Source organism: Prionailurus bengalensis, chromosome A2 (assembly GCF_016509475.1).
Source record: "Prionailurus bengalensis isolate Pbe53 chromosome A2, Fcat_Pben_1.1_paternal_pri, whole genome shotgun sequence".
In the NCBI taxonomy this organism is placed as follows: domain Eukaryota; kingdom Metazoa; phylum Chordata; class Mammalia; order Carnivora; family Felidae; genus Prionailurus; species Prionailurus bengalensis.
In genome coordinates, this window is record NC_057348.1 from 150,087,509 (window position 1) to 150,105,631 (window position 18,123).

General features: G+C 39.2%; 1 protein-coding gene across 33 annotated transcripts in view; it reads left to right on the forward strand.

The window, feature by feature from the left end:
* Nucleotides 1-18,123, forward strand: part of CALD1 (caldesmon 1) — a 187,355-nt gene extending 169,232 nt beyond the window's left edge. For 10 of the 33 annotated variants that reach the window (XM_043589570.1, XM_043589581.1, XM_043589594.1 and 7 more), the window contains 6 exons: nucleotides 4,529-4,572; nucleotides 4,677-4,758; nucleotides 6,910-7,047; nucleotides 7,549-7,644; nucleotides 12,993-13,073; nucleotides 15,761-18,123. In XM_043589570.1, the coding sequence (XP_043445505.1) occupies nucleotides 4,529-4,572; nucleotides 4,677-4,758; nucleotides 6,910-7,047; nucleotides 7,549-7,644; nucleotides 12,993-13,073; nucleotides 15,761-15,769 (450 nt within the window). In that variant the 3' untranslated portion in view covers nucleotides 15,770-18,123. Of the gene's footprint in view, nucleotides 1-4,528; nucleotides 4,573-4,676; nucleotides 4,759-5,501; nucleotides 7,048-7,548; nucleotides 7,645-12,992; nucleotides 13,074-15,760 lie in introns of those variants that run through there. The other 23 variants (XM_043589574.1, XM_043589583.1, XM_043589596.1 and 20 more) reach the window with 5 other exon arrangements.

The following is an 18,123-nucleotide window of genomic DNA, read 5'->3' on the forward strand; positions in this document are numbered from 1 at the left end:
CAGAAGCAAGAAAGTGCTATCTATTACTTAAACTCAATCTGCCATTATTTTCAAATATATGTCTTTTGTTTTGAGAGTTAACATGTACTGAGCACCTGGCACAGTGAAGATAGTCATTTGTTGAATGAAAAAATGAATGAATGAATCTTCAGAGATTGGAACTTTTAACGCTTTCGCTTCACCTTCATTTTCCATCAACGTAGCAAGGCTACAAAGCATTGACGATGGGCAAAACCAGGAGAGACTCATAGCCAGCCTCCAGCTGGTTAAGTATGTGCATGTGTGTGTCTATAATTGTGTGTGTGAGATCACCTCATGTGGCCCACTAAAATGTCCAAAAGCCAGTTACTTACATTTTATACCTATTACCTGTTTCACAGGAAAATCAGCATGTTTGATCCCTAAGGAACTTCACCGAGTCTTTTTGATCATCTGGGCCCCAGTCATACCCTGCCACTTCCCTAATGAACTCCGTGTACTCAAACCCTCTGTTCTCAGGATCTGCTTCAGGGGGGAATCCGAACTAAGCCACTGGGGGATTTTATTGTTTAATAGTTGCTATTTATAATGTACCCGATGCATGCTAGGTACTATGAGGGAGAGAAGTACAAAGCAAGGTCGCTGCCCCTGTGGCATTAACACAGTCGACTGCTCTGGGGAATCCAAGGATTACCGGGTAACTAAATGCAGACTACCGGCACAGTGAGATCTTAGAACTGAGCAAAGTCAGTAGAGGGAAGCTTTGTGGAGTAGAGGAGCTTTATTCATGCACACTGAGATTTGGATTTCAGGGGTGCCTGGGTGGCTCAATGGGTTAAGTGTCTGACTCTTGATTTCGGCTCAGGTCATGATCTCACCGTTTGTGAGTTTGGGCTCTGCGTTGACAGCCTGGAGCCTGCTTGGGATTCTGTCTCCCTCTCTCTCTCTGCCCCTCCTCTGCTTGCTCGCTCTCTCTCTCTCTCTCTCTCTCAAAAATAAATAAATAAAAAGAAATTTAGATGTCATAAAATTTTCCTATGTCATAAAATATTCTTCTTTTGGATTTTAAAACCATTTAACAATATAAAACTCATTCTTAGCTTGAGTGCCATGTGAAAACCATGGCCTGCATAAGACCCATGGGCACATGGGCCGTAGTTTGCAGATCCCCACTATAGAGGAAAGAACAGAAAGGCAAAACAAAACACACATACACACACACACACACACACACACACACACACACACACACACATACACACACACACACACACACAAAATCCACTCAGTTCAGGCTATCTCCATGCAATGACCGGAGTTTGTTGTGTTCCAAGTCTGGGTCCTTGTGTTCCTGCTTCATCAATAATCAAAGATCCTTCTATCTTCCTTGAAATCTCACCCAAGCTAAACTTTCCTTGAACAATCTTGGTAACATGAAGAAAGTAGGGGAACATCTATACTTCTAATTTCTATTCTTCCTATTTGCAGGAGAAACTACAGTCCATCCTCCTTCTTCAAATATCTCCTCTCAACTAAATTCTTCAACTTACTTAATTTCTCTGGTCTTTTCCTCAACCAGACTCCTGGCTTCCCATTTCATAGTCTCCCAGGAGGCCATTCATCTGCCCCCTCCGTTGGAGAAGCATGTGTGAGCAGTCAAAGTATTTATGTTAAAAAGAAACAAAACATTTTTAAATTTCTATATAACAGAGACACGCTTTCAGGAACAGACAATCTATTGCTTTTCTCCATAGTATGTGCCTTGAAGAATTTGCTGTGGCTCTGGTTTTAGAGCTCAATCTCATACGCTACCATTGAATTCCTACCATTGTTGCTACTCTTGGCCCTGCGACTTTTGTAAGTGGTTGTAAGTTAACATTGTAACATGCCAATGCAAGGGAAAACATTTGCTATCTGACCTCAAAATATGATCAACTCATGTATTTTGTTAAGTTCTCATGACTCCTTCTATTCCTTTGTCTGGGAAACTGAACCTGGTTTCGCACAGTTAAATTTTGTTAGCAGTGAATTATTTTTCTTACATAATCCATGCACAGAACAAATTTTAAGTAAATTAAATATAAAATTGGGTTTTTATTGTTGTTGTTTCCATATTTTGGTGGTGAAAGGGGTGTAGAGGAAGGAGAGAGCCAATTTTAGAAAATGAATAGCGTGCTTTTCTCCCGAGTTTCATCAGGACAACACCGCCACCTCTCGGTCTTCAGAAGAACCAACTCCTGTCGTTAAACTACAGAAATTTGTGTAGTGTAAATCCAGTACACATTGTTACATTGTCTAGATTAACCAAGTTAAGGAATTTTCCAATAGGAATGCACCCATAAGTGCATGGTTAGCCCCGACAAAATGCGATAATGAAGTCAAGCTATATTAAATACCGTAGATACAAAAGGAGATGTTGGCTTCCGAGAATCTCTGTAATTTGAATTAATGGGATAGCCGAGGTCAAAAGCTCATCCCGGAGTTGGAAGGATGCTAGAAGTGCTACAAAGAGCAAGTCTCACCTCTGCTTCCCCTTACTCATGCTTCCGGCCTTCACTATGTGTTTCATTCCTCCATCCCCCCTCCTCTGTGTGTGTTCCCCAAATCTTTGTGCATGGGTTTGCTCCACAACAAATGTCCTATCTCCTGTACCTCACGCACCCTCACTTCTGTAAACTCACTGATAAAACTGTGTCAACTGTAAACTAAAAATCTCAGCTCCGAATCAAACCTACTGCATATCTTCTCCACCAACCCCAGAAACTCACTTCTCCTATGGAGAAGCATTTTCTTCTTATCTTTACTTGGTACCTATCACTTGAATGTTCAGTATTTCATTCATATGTTCTGTTAGTCTTCGCTACTGACTGTGTCCTCCTTAAAGAAAGGGATACTGTCTCATACATTGTCGAGTGTTCAATTTTATCCAGTGGGTACTCAGTATATAATTTATTGCTTAGTTACTTAGCTGACAGGCTGGTAGGGTTAAAAGATGGTTAGATGGATGGATGGATAGATGGATGGATGGGTGAGTGGATGGATGAATGGATGGATGAATGATGGATGGATAGAGGATGGATGGATGGGTGGACAGACGGATGGATGGATGGATAATATTAAAAGTGCCAGTGCATTGCATGGTTTCAATGTATTTCACCTATTCAACTGGGAACTTTTTCTCCAGGGGTGCACTTCTAAGTTTATATTAAAATCAGGAAAATAAGATTTAAGACACTTCGCATCCCACAAACTCAGGGCTACTGATAGCACTTTTTTTTGCAGCAAGTTTTATTTTTAATGAGTTTGCTTTTATCATTATAAGAAATCATTGGAAATGATGAGACTCCCCCCCACCACTAACCTCTATAAAAATGTTATTCAACTGATATTAGAAGTGAAGCATGTTTTCCAAAAAGCCTAAGGGTGTTTATTAATAGTCCATAAGTCCCACGACAGTCCAGGCCAGAAAGAGCCACTAACATCTCAGAAGACTCTAAGGCACACTCAACCACACCAGTCTAGGGTAACTGAAGTCTAGCAGATTCCTTGGCTGTCCTGAACAGGACAGAAAATGGACTCCTTCAGCACATGTGTGCTTTGGCATAGGCAGTCATATACAAAGGTTTTACCATGTGCTGACTTTGATAGGTGGTGAATGACAGAGGATATTGCTACCCTGGAGTTGGGTATCATAAGGAGTCAACAGATAATTGCGGACTTACATAGAACATCTGATTTGGTGATATAGTTTCAGTAAACCAAAATGTTTGACTTAGTGGCTTTAGTTTTAGCAAAAAGGAATTTCCTAGCTTTAAAGAGAAAAAGGAATTTGTTAAAGACCACCGAACTTACCATTTCATCAGTTTTTCCAGGCTTATTTCCATAATTCCCACTTGGGCTAGCAGGGCTTCATGAGAGGCCTCAGCCCTGAGGAGCTGTGCCGCAGTCTCAATCCAGCCCCTTCCCCATCTTCTATATTCAAGACAAATTAGGCTCAGCAGTAGGCTGGACAGCTGTCAAGTTAAGAAACCAGGCTAAGCAGTAAGTGAATAGTTCGGAGTTCCTAGTTACCTTTCTTATTCGATCCTATTACGCACGTAATATGTGTTAAAACATGGTGGGAGAATTTTGCTCATCAAATAACATGGTATATCTGTACGTATAAATACATCCTAAAGGGTAACAGCAAGTGCTTTTGAAAGAAAAAAAAAGTTTTTGTCTTGAAACGTAATTACTTTGCCACTAATTTACATTGTTTCAGAGGCTTTGTTATTCCATTTCTGTCTGGTCTTTAATTTACCTCCAGAACTTTGTATTTCTCCACACTTTCTCTATCACCTGCCCAGTCCGATGTTTGTCCCCTCCAAATCTCACCTCAAATACGTCCTAAGTACTTTACCATGGAGCAGAGTTGCTGGGCACAGAATCCTATTACCCCTGCACACTCTCTGAAGCTTTTACTCGCCCAGTGGCATGGGCCGAGAAACATCATTTATAAGCTGCAAATATTAACTAGGGTTTGTTTGTTTGTTTGTTTTTCAATTCCTAGATAGAAGAGCGAGCAGAATTTTTGAATAAGTCTGTGCAGAAAAGGTAAATGTGATTGATTGTTCAATGAGAATCATCAGCTGTTCTATATGTAAGGAAAGATTCTCTCTCGTATTTTTATGCATGTGTGTGTGTGTTTATTCACTTAGCAGTGGTGTCAAATCGACTCACCAAGCAGCAGTTGTGTCTAAGATTGACAGCAGACTGGAGCAGTATACCAGCGCAATTGAGGTGAGAGACTGTCTCAGTGCCACGGTCATGGGCAGACAGAAATAGATTCTGCTGATAGATGACCGTAGAAGCTTAGGACAGTAATCACAGCCAATAACCACATTACTATGTTAGAATATTAGTGGTGCTCTATTGTACTTTGAACTAGCTATACAGAAGAACAGTAATAGAGATAAATCGTAAATAAATTGTTGTTTTCTACTTTCAGCCAGAGTATTCTTTAGTGAAGCTGTTACTCTTTTAATGAATGGGCTCATTGGTATTGAACTATATTACTTGTATGTTCATAAGTATATCTTCAAGATCCTTAGTTACTTACAAAATGTGTTCCCATATGTAATTTCAACAGTTACAACTTGGGTTCATCTTTTTTTTTTTTTATCTATCAAAACTTTTATTATCAAATAAAAGTAGTACTATAAGTTAATATAAAGGTGATAGCCAGACCAAGTTTCATCATCATCAATTTAAAAATGATTGTTTTGTGCTCTTAAGACCATAGTTTTATGCTTTTTCTGTTTCCACTTTTTTCCACACCCCGCCCCCAAAGGGGGGTTCTACACTATTTGGAAATAAAGGATATTTCCAAGTACCAAAGCACTTGGTATAGTGCCATTGATCAAGATGTGTTTTCTCTCTTTTTGTAGTTTTAGTCAATGGTTTTACCCTTCAGATGTGTATCACAACCTATAAAGTAATTGGATCAGTTTGGTTTGATTTTTCTCCTGTCCTTTGTACTGCAGAGTGGAGATCCCTGTAAAATTGTTCACAAACAAATGATAAGAGGGAATAAGAAAGAGAGAGGTCTGGATGATTTGTCAAATGAATAATCAAGTCCTAACACTCAAGAGGTGATTTTCCACAAGATTGAATGTCCAGTGAAATATAAGACAAATTGCAGATTGTTATTTTCTGTGGCTGAATTGATCAGAGCTCTAATAGGATTAAGGAAGCCAGGACTGGGGCCTCAGAGTTTACACAGTCCCGGGAGATACTTTTATGTGCAGGCCACTGATGGTACCACCTTGCTACCATCCGTGTGTGGCCAACCACCCACACAACCCACAGGCCACAAAGCAGGACCACCAGAGAAACTGCACGATTCTGGGTATGCCCATCACTATGGCTGGAAACGTATCTTGAATGCACACCTTTCATTTTCTTCATCTGTTTTCTCCTCCTTTCAGTATGTTCTCCACACAGAGGTCTCTCAATTTTTTAGTTTTTTAACATGCCCTGTCTTCAGCCCTTTGTGTATGTCATTCCCTCTACATGGAATGGCATTTGCTCCTTCTTCTCACCTAGCCACTTCCAAGCCTTGTGTCAGGTCTCCATTTTAATGTCACTTCTTCAGAGCAGCCTTCTTTGGTTCCCTAAACTAAGTATTATTCCCCTAACACATGCTCTCTGGGCATGCTTTATGGCACCACATTCCTTCGCATACCACTTTTCACAATGTGAAATAAATACTTGTGTAACTAGTTACCGTCTCTCTCCCCTATTAAAGTGTTAAGTCCACTGTAGCTTACAGCGCAGACTGTCTTGAGTGACACAATATCCCCAGAGCCTAGCACAGTGCCCTGCTCACATAAAGCACTTCAAAAGAATCTGTTGAAGAAATGAAGTGAAATATCCCCTTCACAACTAGTGGTGTCCCAGTAAAAGGCATAGTTTCTTTTTTTTTTTTTTTTTAGTTTATTTATTTCTTTTTGAGAGAGAAGAAGAGAGAGAGCAAGCAGGGGAGGGGCAGGCGGGAGGGGGAGAGAATCCCAAGCAGGCTTCACATTGTCAGCGCAGAGCCCAACTTGGGCCTCGAACCCACGAGCCATGAGATCGTGACCTGAGCCGAAATCAAGAGTCGGATGCTTAACCGACTGAGCCACCCAGGTGCCCCGAGCATAATTTCATTTTTTAAAGATCCTCTGATGTATATATTATGGTTTATTTGAGGTCTATATGTCATCAGAATGTAGTTTTACGACAGAATTATTGTAACAGAATTAACAACAGAATTTGGGGGGGGGGAAAGGTGATATTTTTAAATATCACAGTGAATTTTTTCAATGTTAACGTTGAGGAAGACAAGCTCGCTGTAATTTTATGAGAACAGACTTATCAGCACCAACCCTAAAAATAGTTCACACGTTTCAGGGAACAAAAACCGCAAAACCTATGAAGCCAGCAGCCTCAGATCTCCCTGTTCCTGCTGAGGGTGTACGCAATATCAAGAGCATGTGGGAGAAAGGGAATGTGTTTTCATCCCCCACTGTATCAGGCACACCAAACAAGGTAAGGATAGGATTTCGGTCTTTTAACTTTGGAAGTTGGATTGTTTTCCTTTTTCCCTTGTTTGTTTTTGTTTGTTTCTCTCTGTCTCTCTCTCTCTCTTTTTTTAAGGAATCACACTAGTTAATAATAAAAGCAGTGAAGACGATATAATTCTTTCAGAGGCAATGTGTTCATGAGGCTAGACTCTGTACTATGCTCTCTGGCCACAGTATTCTAAATGAAGAGCTTGAAATTAATCCTCAGCCCCTGGAAATAGGGAGGGGGGTGAGGTGCGGAGGAAAGAAAACCAGATAACATAGTCTTTAAATAGCAAGTTTAAGGTTTCTTTTACTCAAAATACTAAATCTAAAGATCAATCATTGATCTGTGTTATGTGATGGTTATGTGAAGTAACACTTCATAGTCTTTTGAGGTTACTGTTAAGGGGTTTTTTTTCTCCAAGTAAAGTTTTTTTTCTCTCTCTCCCTCTCTCTCTGTCATGTTGGATTATTAACTTTGTAGGAGACTGCTGGCTTGAAGGTGGGGGTTTCCAGCCGCATCAATGAATGGCTAACTAAAACCCCAGATGGAAATAAGTCACCCGCTCCCAAACCTTCGGTAAGCAGCTTTGGGTTTTTCTGAAGTTTTTTGATCTCTTAGTTTTTAGCAGCAAAAGAAAACAGGCCGTGGGCCTATTTGCCTGGGAAAGACAGTGCTCCAGTTCAATAGCAAAAAGGAGGGGCTCAGATTTACAGAGGATGGTCCACCCTAATTACCCAGAGGGTAAAATGGAGCCATAATCGCCTCTACACCCTGAGAAGAGCAGTTAAGCCTGAGCTGGAGGCAGTTCACATTTACATTCTTAACTGGTCTGTTTGTTTAGCTTCCATTCTATAAATCACAGCTAGGAATTTGGAAGTGAAAATGTCAAATTATCTTGGCCACTTCTCTGTGGAAAGCCCTCCTAGACTTATTCCAAAAGAATGTGTATGTTGGCTATTTGGAACCCATATTTTCTAATTTGCCTAATTTCTGTAACTTAACACAAAAATATAGTAATTGGGTAGTTGTTGAAATAATTGCTGTAATTTTATTGTCAACACCTCCAAAGGAAAGCCATTAGAACGAAAAAAAAAAAAACAGTAGAACTGGAAACTATAAAAACTGGTTATGAATGTTATTTTTGGAAATCTAACATTTTCTTATTAAGCGTGGCTATCTTACTATAAAAATGTTCTTTTAAATTTTTTCATTGAATGTCTGATAATTGCTTTCCATTTATCATTATAATCAAAAACCTTACTAAGCTCCCTACCAAATATTAGTGGGTTTTCTCTGTTAGATTGCTTTTATGCCTTTGTTGGTGCCCAAGGGAGCAGAGACTGCCTTGTCACAACCACTCTAAGCCAGAGGTAGAAGAAAAGCATTCTAAATCATGGTCTCTGCGTTGTTGACCATTTGATTTCATCCATTGGCTCCACGTTTAGTCTCCAAAGTCAGTAAAGTTTATCACTTTTCCAACTTAAAAAAGAAAAAATAGAAAGACTTCCATATCTTTCATGGATGCAACTCCCTATAGTCATCTAATTAGTATTCAGCCCAAGATGTTTTGCATTAGGACTCACAGGAGGTGTAAAACTTAATGTAAACCCAAGTTACAATTGGAAAGTCTTTATATATTGGAAAAAACATCTCTTCCGCCTTCCCAGTAGATACAGGAAAGGGGGCCTATAATTGGAGACAGTTTAAGTGAGAGATCATACCCAAGAGGTATGTTCTCTTAAGTGTCTCAAATTTCCCCAGCACCCAAGGTAACATAAAGAGTAGAAATTACTTTTTGGGGGCATCTGGGTGGCTCAGTTGGTTGAGCATCCAAGTTCGGGTCAGGTCATGATCTCATGGTTCGTGGGTTGGAACCCCATGTCAGGTTCTGTGGTGACAGCTCAGAGCCTGGAGCCTACTTAGGATTCTGTGTCTGCCTCTCTCTCTGCTCCCCTCTCCCCACTCCTGTTCTTGTCTCTCTCTGTCTCTCAAAAATAAATAAACACTAAAAAAAAAAAAAAAAAGAGTAGAAATTCCTTTTTTAAATGGTAATTTATATAATTTATATAAGTTATATAAGTTCTAGACTAGTGATTATTAGCCTTTCTGAATTGGGGATCTCTTTGAAAACCTAATGAGATCTAAGGACCCTGTCCCCACAAACCTGCATTTGATACAAATTCAGAAAGTTCATGGACCCACTGAAGATCTCACAAGCAAGGATAAAGAAAGAAGGTGTATGTTTTCTTCTTCGATGAGTATGGCATGTTGCTAGAGGAGATGGTCACTTTTTCACATTTACAGTATTTGCAATCTATTTCATTTCTATATCATATTACACTCCTGTACCCAGCCCAGGACTTGACCCATACTCTTTTAGCAGTACCTTAACTGATACATCTATCATCATCTGTGTCATCCTAATGGGAGGGTTAAGAGATTTAACTCAGTTATTATTACAACAGATATAATAACTGTGTCAAGGTTTCCACCAAAAAACCTTGGTTTTTCTGGCAGGACCAAAAGGTATTACAGGGAAATTACAAAATCATTGCCTGCCTTACCTATGATTTAGTAAGCAATTTGCTAGACCATCTCCTAGAGGATGGAGAGGAAAAGAAAAGAAGAATGTGGCAATTAGTATAGCTCGTGGTGACCACTTTTTTCCTATGTCCCATTGGATTTTGTAGACTAGTGTGGCTTCCTGAATGAAGGTCACATCGGAAGAAAACACATGTAAGTGATGTTATAAATAAAAGCCAGTTTGAGTATGCTTGATAAGCAATTTAAGCTTTGTGCACATCCCTGGCGTAGTAGACACAGCACTATGCCCAAATCTGAATAAGCAACAAGGCAGTCTCTGGGGAACAACATGACTTGGAGCCCAGCAAGGCAGGAAAGTAAGTCAGCGACACTATGGATCCAGGAGAGATGAAATTTCTGAAGTGTGGAAAGTGCTGGAAGGATCCAGCAGATGCATAAAACTTGTCAGGAAAAGGTTAAGTCCAGGAAAGCAGCTTAGAAAGACAGATCAAGCAAGGATCTGATCCAGGCCTTGTCCAGGTGGTCTCATACTGGTGGCCTGCAGCTAAGATCTGTGTAGTTTGGGGCCGTCGTGTTTTATTCCCCTTTTTAAAATTGTAATTTGAACACGTTTCAGGTGTAGAGACAGACGATCTTGAATTTGTCGATTCTCTGTTGTTGTTGTTGTTGTTGTTGTCGTTGTTGTTGTCGTCGTCGTCGTCGTTGTTGTTGTCGTTGTTCTGCACCAGGCCTCTGCAGGCATTTGTATTTCCAGCCTGGCCCTTCATGGCAGGCATCTGAGTTTGACACCCTTGGGACTCTGGTCAGCCTGACCCTGAACGCAGGATGTCAGAAGATTACCTAAGACAATAGCAAATAGGAGACCTTCGAAGGGGCCTTCTGATTTGCGATCAGAAGTGGTTTCTCTTCAGCCCCTTGTTTATGTTCCCCAGTATTCATGGGTGGAGGGGACAGCCTGGCTTTGTTTTGACAGATGTGTGGCATGTGGACAGTAAGGAAAAATCAGAGGGAAATTCTTTTACCAAAGCAGTCCTCACCCAGGGAAACCTCAAGAAGGAAGAGAGTAATCCAAGGATTAGTGTCTTGCTCAAGAATTCCCCAAAGGGAAACACCACTGGCTATGTAATAATATTCATATATGCTAAAAATTAAAAGTGTTCAAAATAGCTCATCAAATCACTATTACTTAGGGTCCCTGAAATTTAACTTATTCAAAATCGAACATTGATTTATACCTGATTCTTTACTGGGACATCTACTGCTGTTTGTGGGTAGAATTCCCAGGATTTCGGGGTAACTTTGTAAACGGAATCCAGTTCTGAGTATGTCTGTTTTATCTGGTTTGACTGTTCTTTGTGTCTAAACTACATGTTATGTATAGCAATTTAAGTGCTAATTTGTCTTTCTTTTTGTTTAAAAAAAAAAAAAACAACAATGTCTTTCTCAGCTGAATTCTCTTCTTCATTCTCTGATCTCTGGTTGATTGGAAACCTGCTTCTCCTGCTTCATTTCTCCCTCTTCTTCCGGAGTGGGTCTTTCTCTAAAATGTAGTCTGGTCAGGTAATTTCATTTATATTTCCCTTTTGATTTAAAATGCCAACTTACCACTTGGATGTTAATATTTTCTTAAAATGGACTCTTTAAACTCTTTAAGTGCTCTCAAAAGATTCATAGGCAGGATTTAAGGGAAATACACTTCACCGTCTTCTGTGGAAGAACATTCATGTGAAAGAATAACAATTGTTTTATATGAATCAAATAAATAAAGTAATAACAGCCCCTTTCCAGAGCTTCCATTAGTATGTTCCTAATTATAGTTTCCCAAATTTTCAGTCGTCCAGACAATTTGGCAGCTCCTAGCTACATTGGCAAAGGTAGTGGAATTCTTCAAAAACAATCTGATTTGTTGCTTACTGGTTCCAAGTTAAATAGGTATAACTCTCTCCTAGAATATCAGGAATCCCAGCCACAACGGAAATCCAGAAATTCAGTAAGATTAAGGTAAATCTGAAATGCTTCACATGGTACCATTTAACCAGTGCATTTTTAGTGTCGGGATTTCAATAGTATCTGTCAAAAATATGTCCATTTAGACCAGTGTCTGTGGATAAATGCAGTTGCTATTAGCTTTGCCTTCCTAATGAGAAAAGGGCTTGCCAAAATAAACATTACTATTTTGGTAAAACACATTTCTTTTCTCCAAACTACCTTTGCCAAGTACTAGCATAAGCAAATGCTGGAAGAAAAGTAAATGGAAACAGAAATTTGGACCCTTATCCAAACCAAATTAATTATGAGGTAGTAAATAACGAATCAAAGCTATGTAACTGTTATCAAGCGTATTTTAGTGTTTTCTTCCCAAGATTTCCACATGTTTTCACCTATGTCATCAGCTCGATTTTCTCTTATGGGTACAATTTGTGGCAAATGTTTACTTTCATGGAGCTAGGTTCTACTGATACACTTCTGAATTACCCACCTACTCCTCAGGAAACACGAAATGACTGGAGTCTGAGGAAAGTGCAATTAGAAAAGCATTTTAGTTTGAGCTGCCCAGAAGCAGACCCTAAGATAGTGCAGGTAGTTTACTTGGGAGGTGAAGAAAACACTGCAGGAAGTGAGTCAGGGAAAAGCAGGTAACCAATAATGTTATTAAGCACATGGGCTATAAAAACTTAATCCCACTGGGGCAACCCAACATAAAACACATGCTTCAGAGTTACCCCTACATGAGGCATGAGTGAGCCTGAAAAATATTCTTGCACCAAGTCTCATCGGTGAGTGATTGAGGACTGCTCCTGGGGTTGTTAACTCTCTGAACTTCCAGCCTCCCTCCTGGGTGGGCGAAGTGGGCATCTGTAGCCAGAGAAGGTCCTCAGGCAAAGAAATGGAATATCGGCATCTAGAAGTTAGGCTGGAATGTACTAAAGTCCTAAGAGTTCAGGGATACAGGCAGAACACTGAAAGAAAAGGTAATCTGCAAGAGGTGAAACGCTTACACAACCTCAAAAGAATTATTTAAAGCTAACGTATGTTCTGTTCACTTCTAAGAGTGTGAAAAGTTAAAAATAGGCTACATTATTTTAAATATGCTTTTATTCCAATTCTACTGACCCATTAACAGTAAGCCCTTGGTTGAGGATAGGAACTAAATGCTGGATAATTCTAGCCCATTCTCGTGTCATAACATAGATCAAGGTCTATGTAAAACCAGACTGTGGCTAATGATCCTTTTGATTCCATCCATTTCATATCACTAGGATAAAGTGTATTAAACGAGAACTTGATTCAAACAAATAACAGACGTGGTGACTTATTTAGACCTGGTCAGAAAATAGAAATGGCCACCCTACCAATTTTCTCTGCTTTTCCTTCATTAGGATTTGAGGCCAGGAGACGTATCTGGCAAGCGGAACCTCTGGGAAAAGCAATCTGTGGATAAGGTCACTTCTCCCACTAAGGTAATTTTCTGGGAAGATTTGTTTTTCATAGGTTCTTTTCCTGCTGTGTGCTGCAGTATGATGTCCCAGGGTCAAATGAGACATATCACAGATCCACAGAGCCTTGTCTGGGTAACAATCACCTTCTAAAAATTTATATATGGTACAGTGAAAGGCAAAGTTCACAGAGCCTTCAGAATTGTAGGCTTGTCAGTCATCCAACATAAATAGTCCAAACTCGTAGGGTAGTTCCCAGCAAGACATTCTAGAAATGCCACAGTGTTAGGAGTGTTGACTACAGAGGTCGTGTCATATAAGCATGGTCTGTAACTTCCTTACACGGTCCAGGCTTGGAGCCACAGGCATTTGAAGATCACCTGGGGAAAAACGTCTGTCTCCGTGAATGGCTCCAAAGCTGCTTTCTGGAACTATTACCTTGCCAGCAGCCTATGACCTAAGGTTGCTATGGCAAAAAGTTAAAATAGTATTTAAAAGTTAGGCAAAACTTGCTACCCTATGAAAACTTATAGTTAAGAGTGCTTGGATTTGTCTTTTGGGGGGGTAGGGAGGGTCTTCTGGTCAAAGGCTATGCTCATTCTTCACACAGGAGGCTCTGGACAATATCTAAATGATGCACAGACTTAAAATAAGACCCCTTGTTGTCCAGCCAATTCAACTTCTAATTGTAGCCCTTCCCCAATTTAAGCAACAAGCCCAGTCTTCTTTTTTTAATAGAGGAAAAATTGAAAAGAGAGAAATCAGAGAGCAACTAATAAGCAGTATTAGAACAGTGTGCTTATGGGTCAATTTAGAAGCACTTTTCTAGCAAACCCAGAACGAGGAACACCTCAAAGGCAACCAGAGGATTTCTACAGTTTCTCAAGTGAGAGAATCACTTCCCCTTCCCTACCTTCTACAGGCTCCTAAGTCTGGCACAGCTGCCTAAGTGTGTTGTTCCGTCTCTTGATCAGTTATTGATTGCTCTTACATTCCAATAAAATCCACTAGCCCAGTCTCTCTACTTATGGTGAGTTTTCAACAAGTTTTCTAAGTCATGGCTGAATGTATTAGAAGTACCTAGTAATAATTATCACCACTACAAACCACTAACGCTTTCTGAGTGTCTGCTCTATGCAAGGGACTGTTCTACTTTCTTAAGCTACATTATCTCAACTACCCTGTGAAGTGGGTTTTATTATTACTGCCATTTAGAGCTGAGGAAAACAAAACACAGAGAGATGAACTTTCCCAAAGCCACACAGCAAATAAGCTAGCAAAGCCTGCATTGAAACTGAGGCAATCTGGTCTGAGCCTACATTCTTAACCATTATGCATGCTGCTTGCTTTTGAAGATTGCATATTTAGCAGAAAATATAAACTTTTAAAGTTCTTTGCTCAATTTTCTCCTGGTGGAGGAGGGTAGGGGGATCGTTTATTAGTTTCTTTTTTCAGGCAAAGAACGAATTTTTGTTGACTTAAGCCATTATGGCCCCTCTAGCATCTCAGAAGTGGCGGTCCAAATGTGTATGTAGTTGGATTTCTTAGTAGAGGGTACCAGCTGCCTGTAACCCATCAGTACCAGTTTAATGGAGCCTCTCCAGAGGATAACATTCCTCTGAGCCAGGGTTCTGGAAAGTGGAGTACAGATATAATCTGGAATGGTGAAACTCAAGAGAACTCCACTCATGTTCAATACAACATAAATGGTACTCCTTGGAATTATGCAACATGGTGGTACAGGTGGGAAGGTGACAGGGTGAGTGCCCCCTTCTCCTCAGTCTATAACACAAAAGTCTCTGTATGGTAGTAATGATGACAGTAATAATAATAATATTAATAAAACCATGAGGCCCAGAGATGGGTTTATGCGGTAGCAGAGTAGATGGCTTCTTTGCTCCAAAATGTCAAGCTCACTACATGTCATGCAATCATTCCTTTGAAATGGAAGTACTCATTTGAAAATGCAGATTCACAGCACTAATAGTTGTGGCTACATCAGTAAGGACTTTTAGTAAGGGCCAAATAAGTTTAGTAGGGGTGTTAAGAACAGAAAGGAAGAGGGGTGCCTGGATGGCTCAGTCAGTTTAATGTCCAACTTCAGCTCAGATCATGATCTCATGGTTCATGAGTTCGAGCCCCGCATCAGGCTCTGTGCTGACAGTTCAGAGTCTGGAGCCTGCTTCAGAGTCTGTATCTCCCTCTCTCTGCCCCTCACCTGCTCATGCTCTGTCTCGCTCTTTCTCTCTCTCTCAAAAATAAATAAACACTAAAAAAATATATTTAAAAAAAAAGAATAGTAGGGAAGAAATAAAAAATAACACATTCCACTTCTCCATTGTCCTTGACGTGGCCAAGACTGAGCCATTCAGTCACGTGTGCCTGTTCTGGAAAACACACTACAGATTCCTGGCCCTTCAAGTGGAGTTTAAAAAAAAAAAAAACTCCTTGACTATGAATGTCACAAACAAGGCTAAAAACCAAGATAGGGAAGGGGAAATATAAAGAAGAAAGAAAGAAGAAAGTAAAAAAATCAACAGAAGAGAAGGTAGACTAGAAGATGAGGAGCATATTTGAATAGAATACCAGCAATAATCCCCCCTTTCATAAATATTTATTCCTGCCATATTACAGTTATTTTTTTCTTCTTCTGACACAAAACGTCTCACTGAAACACCACGGCTTCTGGATTTAAAGCTCTCTTCTCTTAGCAGGTTTGAGACAATTCAAGAAAGAACCCAAAGTAGCCGCTTCAAGATGCTGGACCAGCTCAGTTGAAGAGGGCTAGTTTGCTCTGTTTTATATTTATGTTGATTTACTAAATTGAGTTCATTTCCTTTTGTTTTATTTTTCATTATCCCAGTAAACCCATGTATATTATCACTATATTTAATAATCACAGTCTAGAGGTGTTCATGGTAAAGTACTGCCTTTGCACAGGAGCCTGTTTCTAAAGAAACCCATGCTGTGAAATAGAGACTTTCCTACTGATCATCATAACTCTGTGTCTGAACAGTGATACCAACCACATCAGAAGTCAACAAAAGGAGATTCAAGTTTAAAATTGCCTGAGGAATGTGTGCAGTGTCCAGAAAAACGAACCATAGTGGTTTCGTTTTGTTTTTTTTTTTTTTATTTTAAATACAGAAGTCATGTTATTTCTGCACTTTAGAATAAAGCATGGAAGAAATTATCTCAGTGGGCAATTGTAACACTTTCTGAAAGTAACCCGTTTCAGATTTGAGATAACTACAATAATCTTCAAAAAAATGTCTTAAAAAAAAAAAAAGATGTACTGTTAAGGTATTACTTTTTTCATGCTGATGAATATCTAAATTGGTTTATGATGTTAGCTGACATTGGTACTGATTCTTTAGGTTGGTTGCTTTGTGGATTTCTTTGGTAGTGATAGCGAACCACATTTTAGATGACCTGATCATGTATGTATGTGCATACACATATACAAACACACTAATGGTAGAAAGCTTTTTTATGTGCTAGACTATTATATTTAGCAGTATGTCCTTGTAACTAGCCAATATCACAGCTTTTTAAAAACTAAAGATCACAATATTATATTAATATTTCATATTTGCCAATAGAGACATGGCAGAATAGGTATTGATATGTTTCCAGTGCCCGCTAACCTGTAAGAAGAAAAGAGAGATTAGAAGTGTCAAAATGAGTTGGCATTTTCTATAAAACATAGTATTTAGTTTATAATTAAAAGCAATCTTGAAGTCCAGTGTGAATTGTACTAAATCTACCATCTGGGTCAAACTCAAAGCTTGCTCAGAACTGTATTCTATTCTTAATATCAAGTCCGCAGTAGGTTGGCTTAGATGACAAATGAGGTCTCTCCCTTCTCTAAAATTTAAAGACAAGAATTTTAGTTGCAAATTGTACAGATTGGAATTCTACATATGGATATACTATGACCAACATTGGCTAATGTCTGGAAGCAGAGAAGAAAAGTGAGCAAGAGCCAATATTTAGGAGGCATGACAGTACTTCCATTCTTAATGGACTGAAATGCCTTTTAAATTAAACTTTTCTATTTTTTTTAGTCATTGGTACTTGTCATAAGTTGATAACGTGTTGAATTTTGAAAAACTCTATGTACCTTTTATTAGTTTTACCTTTTACCCCCAAGTCTATTGACTTGTCATTTTTACATTTTACACACACAATCTAGATATCAGATCTTATTTTAGCTTATAAGTGTTCATCTATTCTTCACAATGGATGACAAAAGAGTACTCCAGTGTCTTGGCAATACGTTCTAGCGTAGAGATATACATACAGTGTAATTCTATAAACTTATACCTCATTTGACTTAACCAAAATTGTCTTAGTCTCAATTCCTGCCACAATGAGGGAGCCTCGCAAATGCCTCTTTTCTAATCTATGGTATTGCCCTGGAAGAACTTGCCAGGGCAAGGCTGGCATGAGAAGTGACCACTGCCTTTCAAAGTCTATTTTCCTCGTAAACCAGGAAAGAGCTGTTGAATCCTGTAGCTGTAGCACACCTGGGCCAAAGGAAGGAAAGCCACAAGGATTGCACAGGTCATGCCCCTATGACAGAGTAGACATGAGTCTATGATAAAATGAACTAGAATTCACATGCAGTGCCTAATTTAGCACCAACTCCCATAATTGGAGTGAAATGGATCAAAGTTTGAATTAAGGCCGATGGTGAGGTAACATTGCTTTGTTGTACTTTTGAATAAGAGCTTCTCTTGATCACTATTATATATTTTTTCTAGAAAGTCTAAAGTTGAGAAGAGAATATATCGATCCTGACTTTTATTCCAATACTGGATGGAATAAGTTTTAGGGTAGAACTTTGTTCAGTTTGGATTTAATCTTTTGAAAAATAAATTCCTTGTTTACTTGTTTGATTACAGTTCTCTTTGTTATCTTTAAGAAGTAAGACTGCAAGGTGACTAGCATGTTCTGTGAATCTGCCATTCCTAAAAATTTTATAAACACTTGATATTTTTCACTGATAATTGATCGCTGCAATAAATATATATTGTGAAAATGCATCCACAATAAATGGAATTCCTCCAAA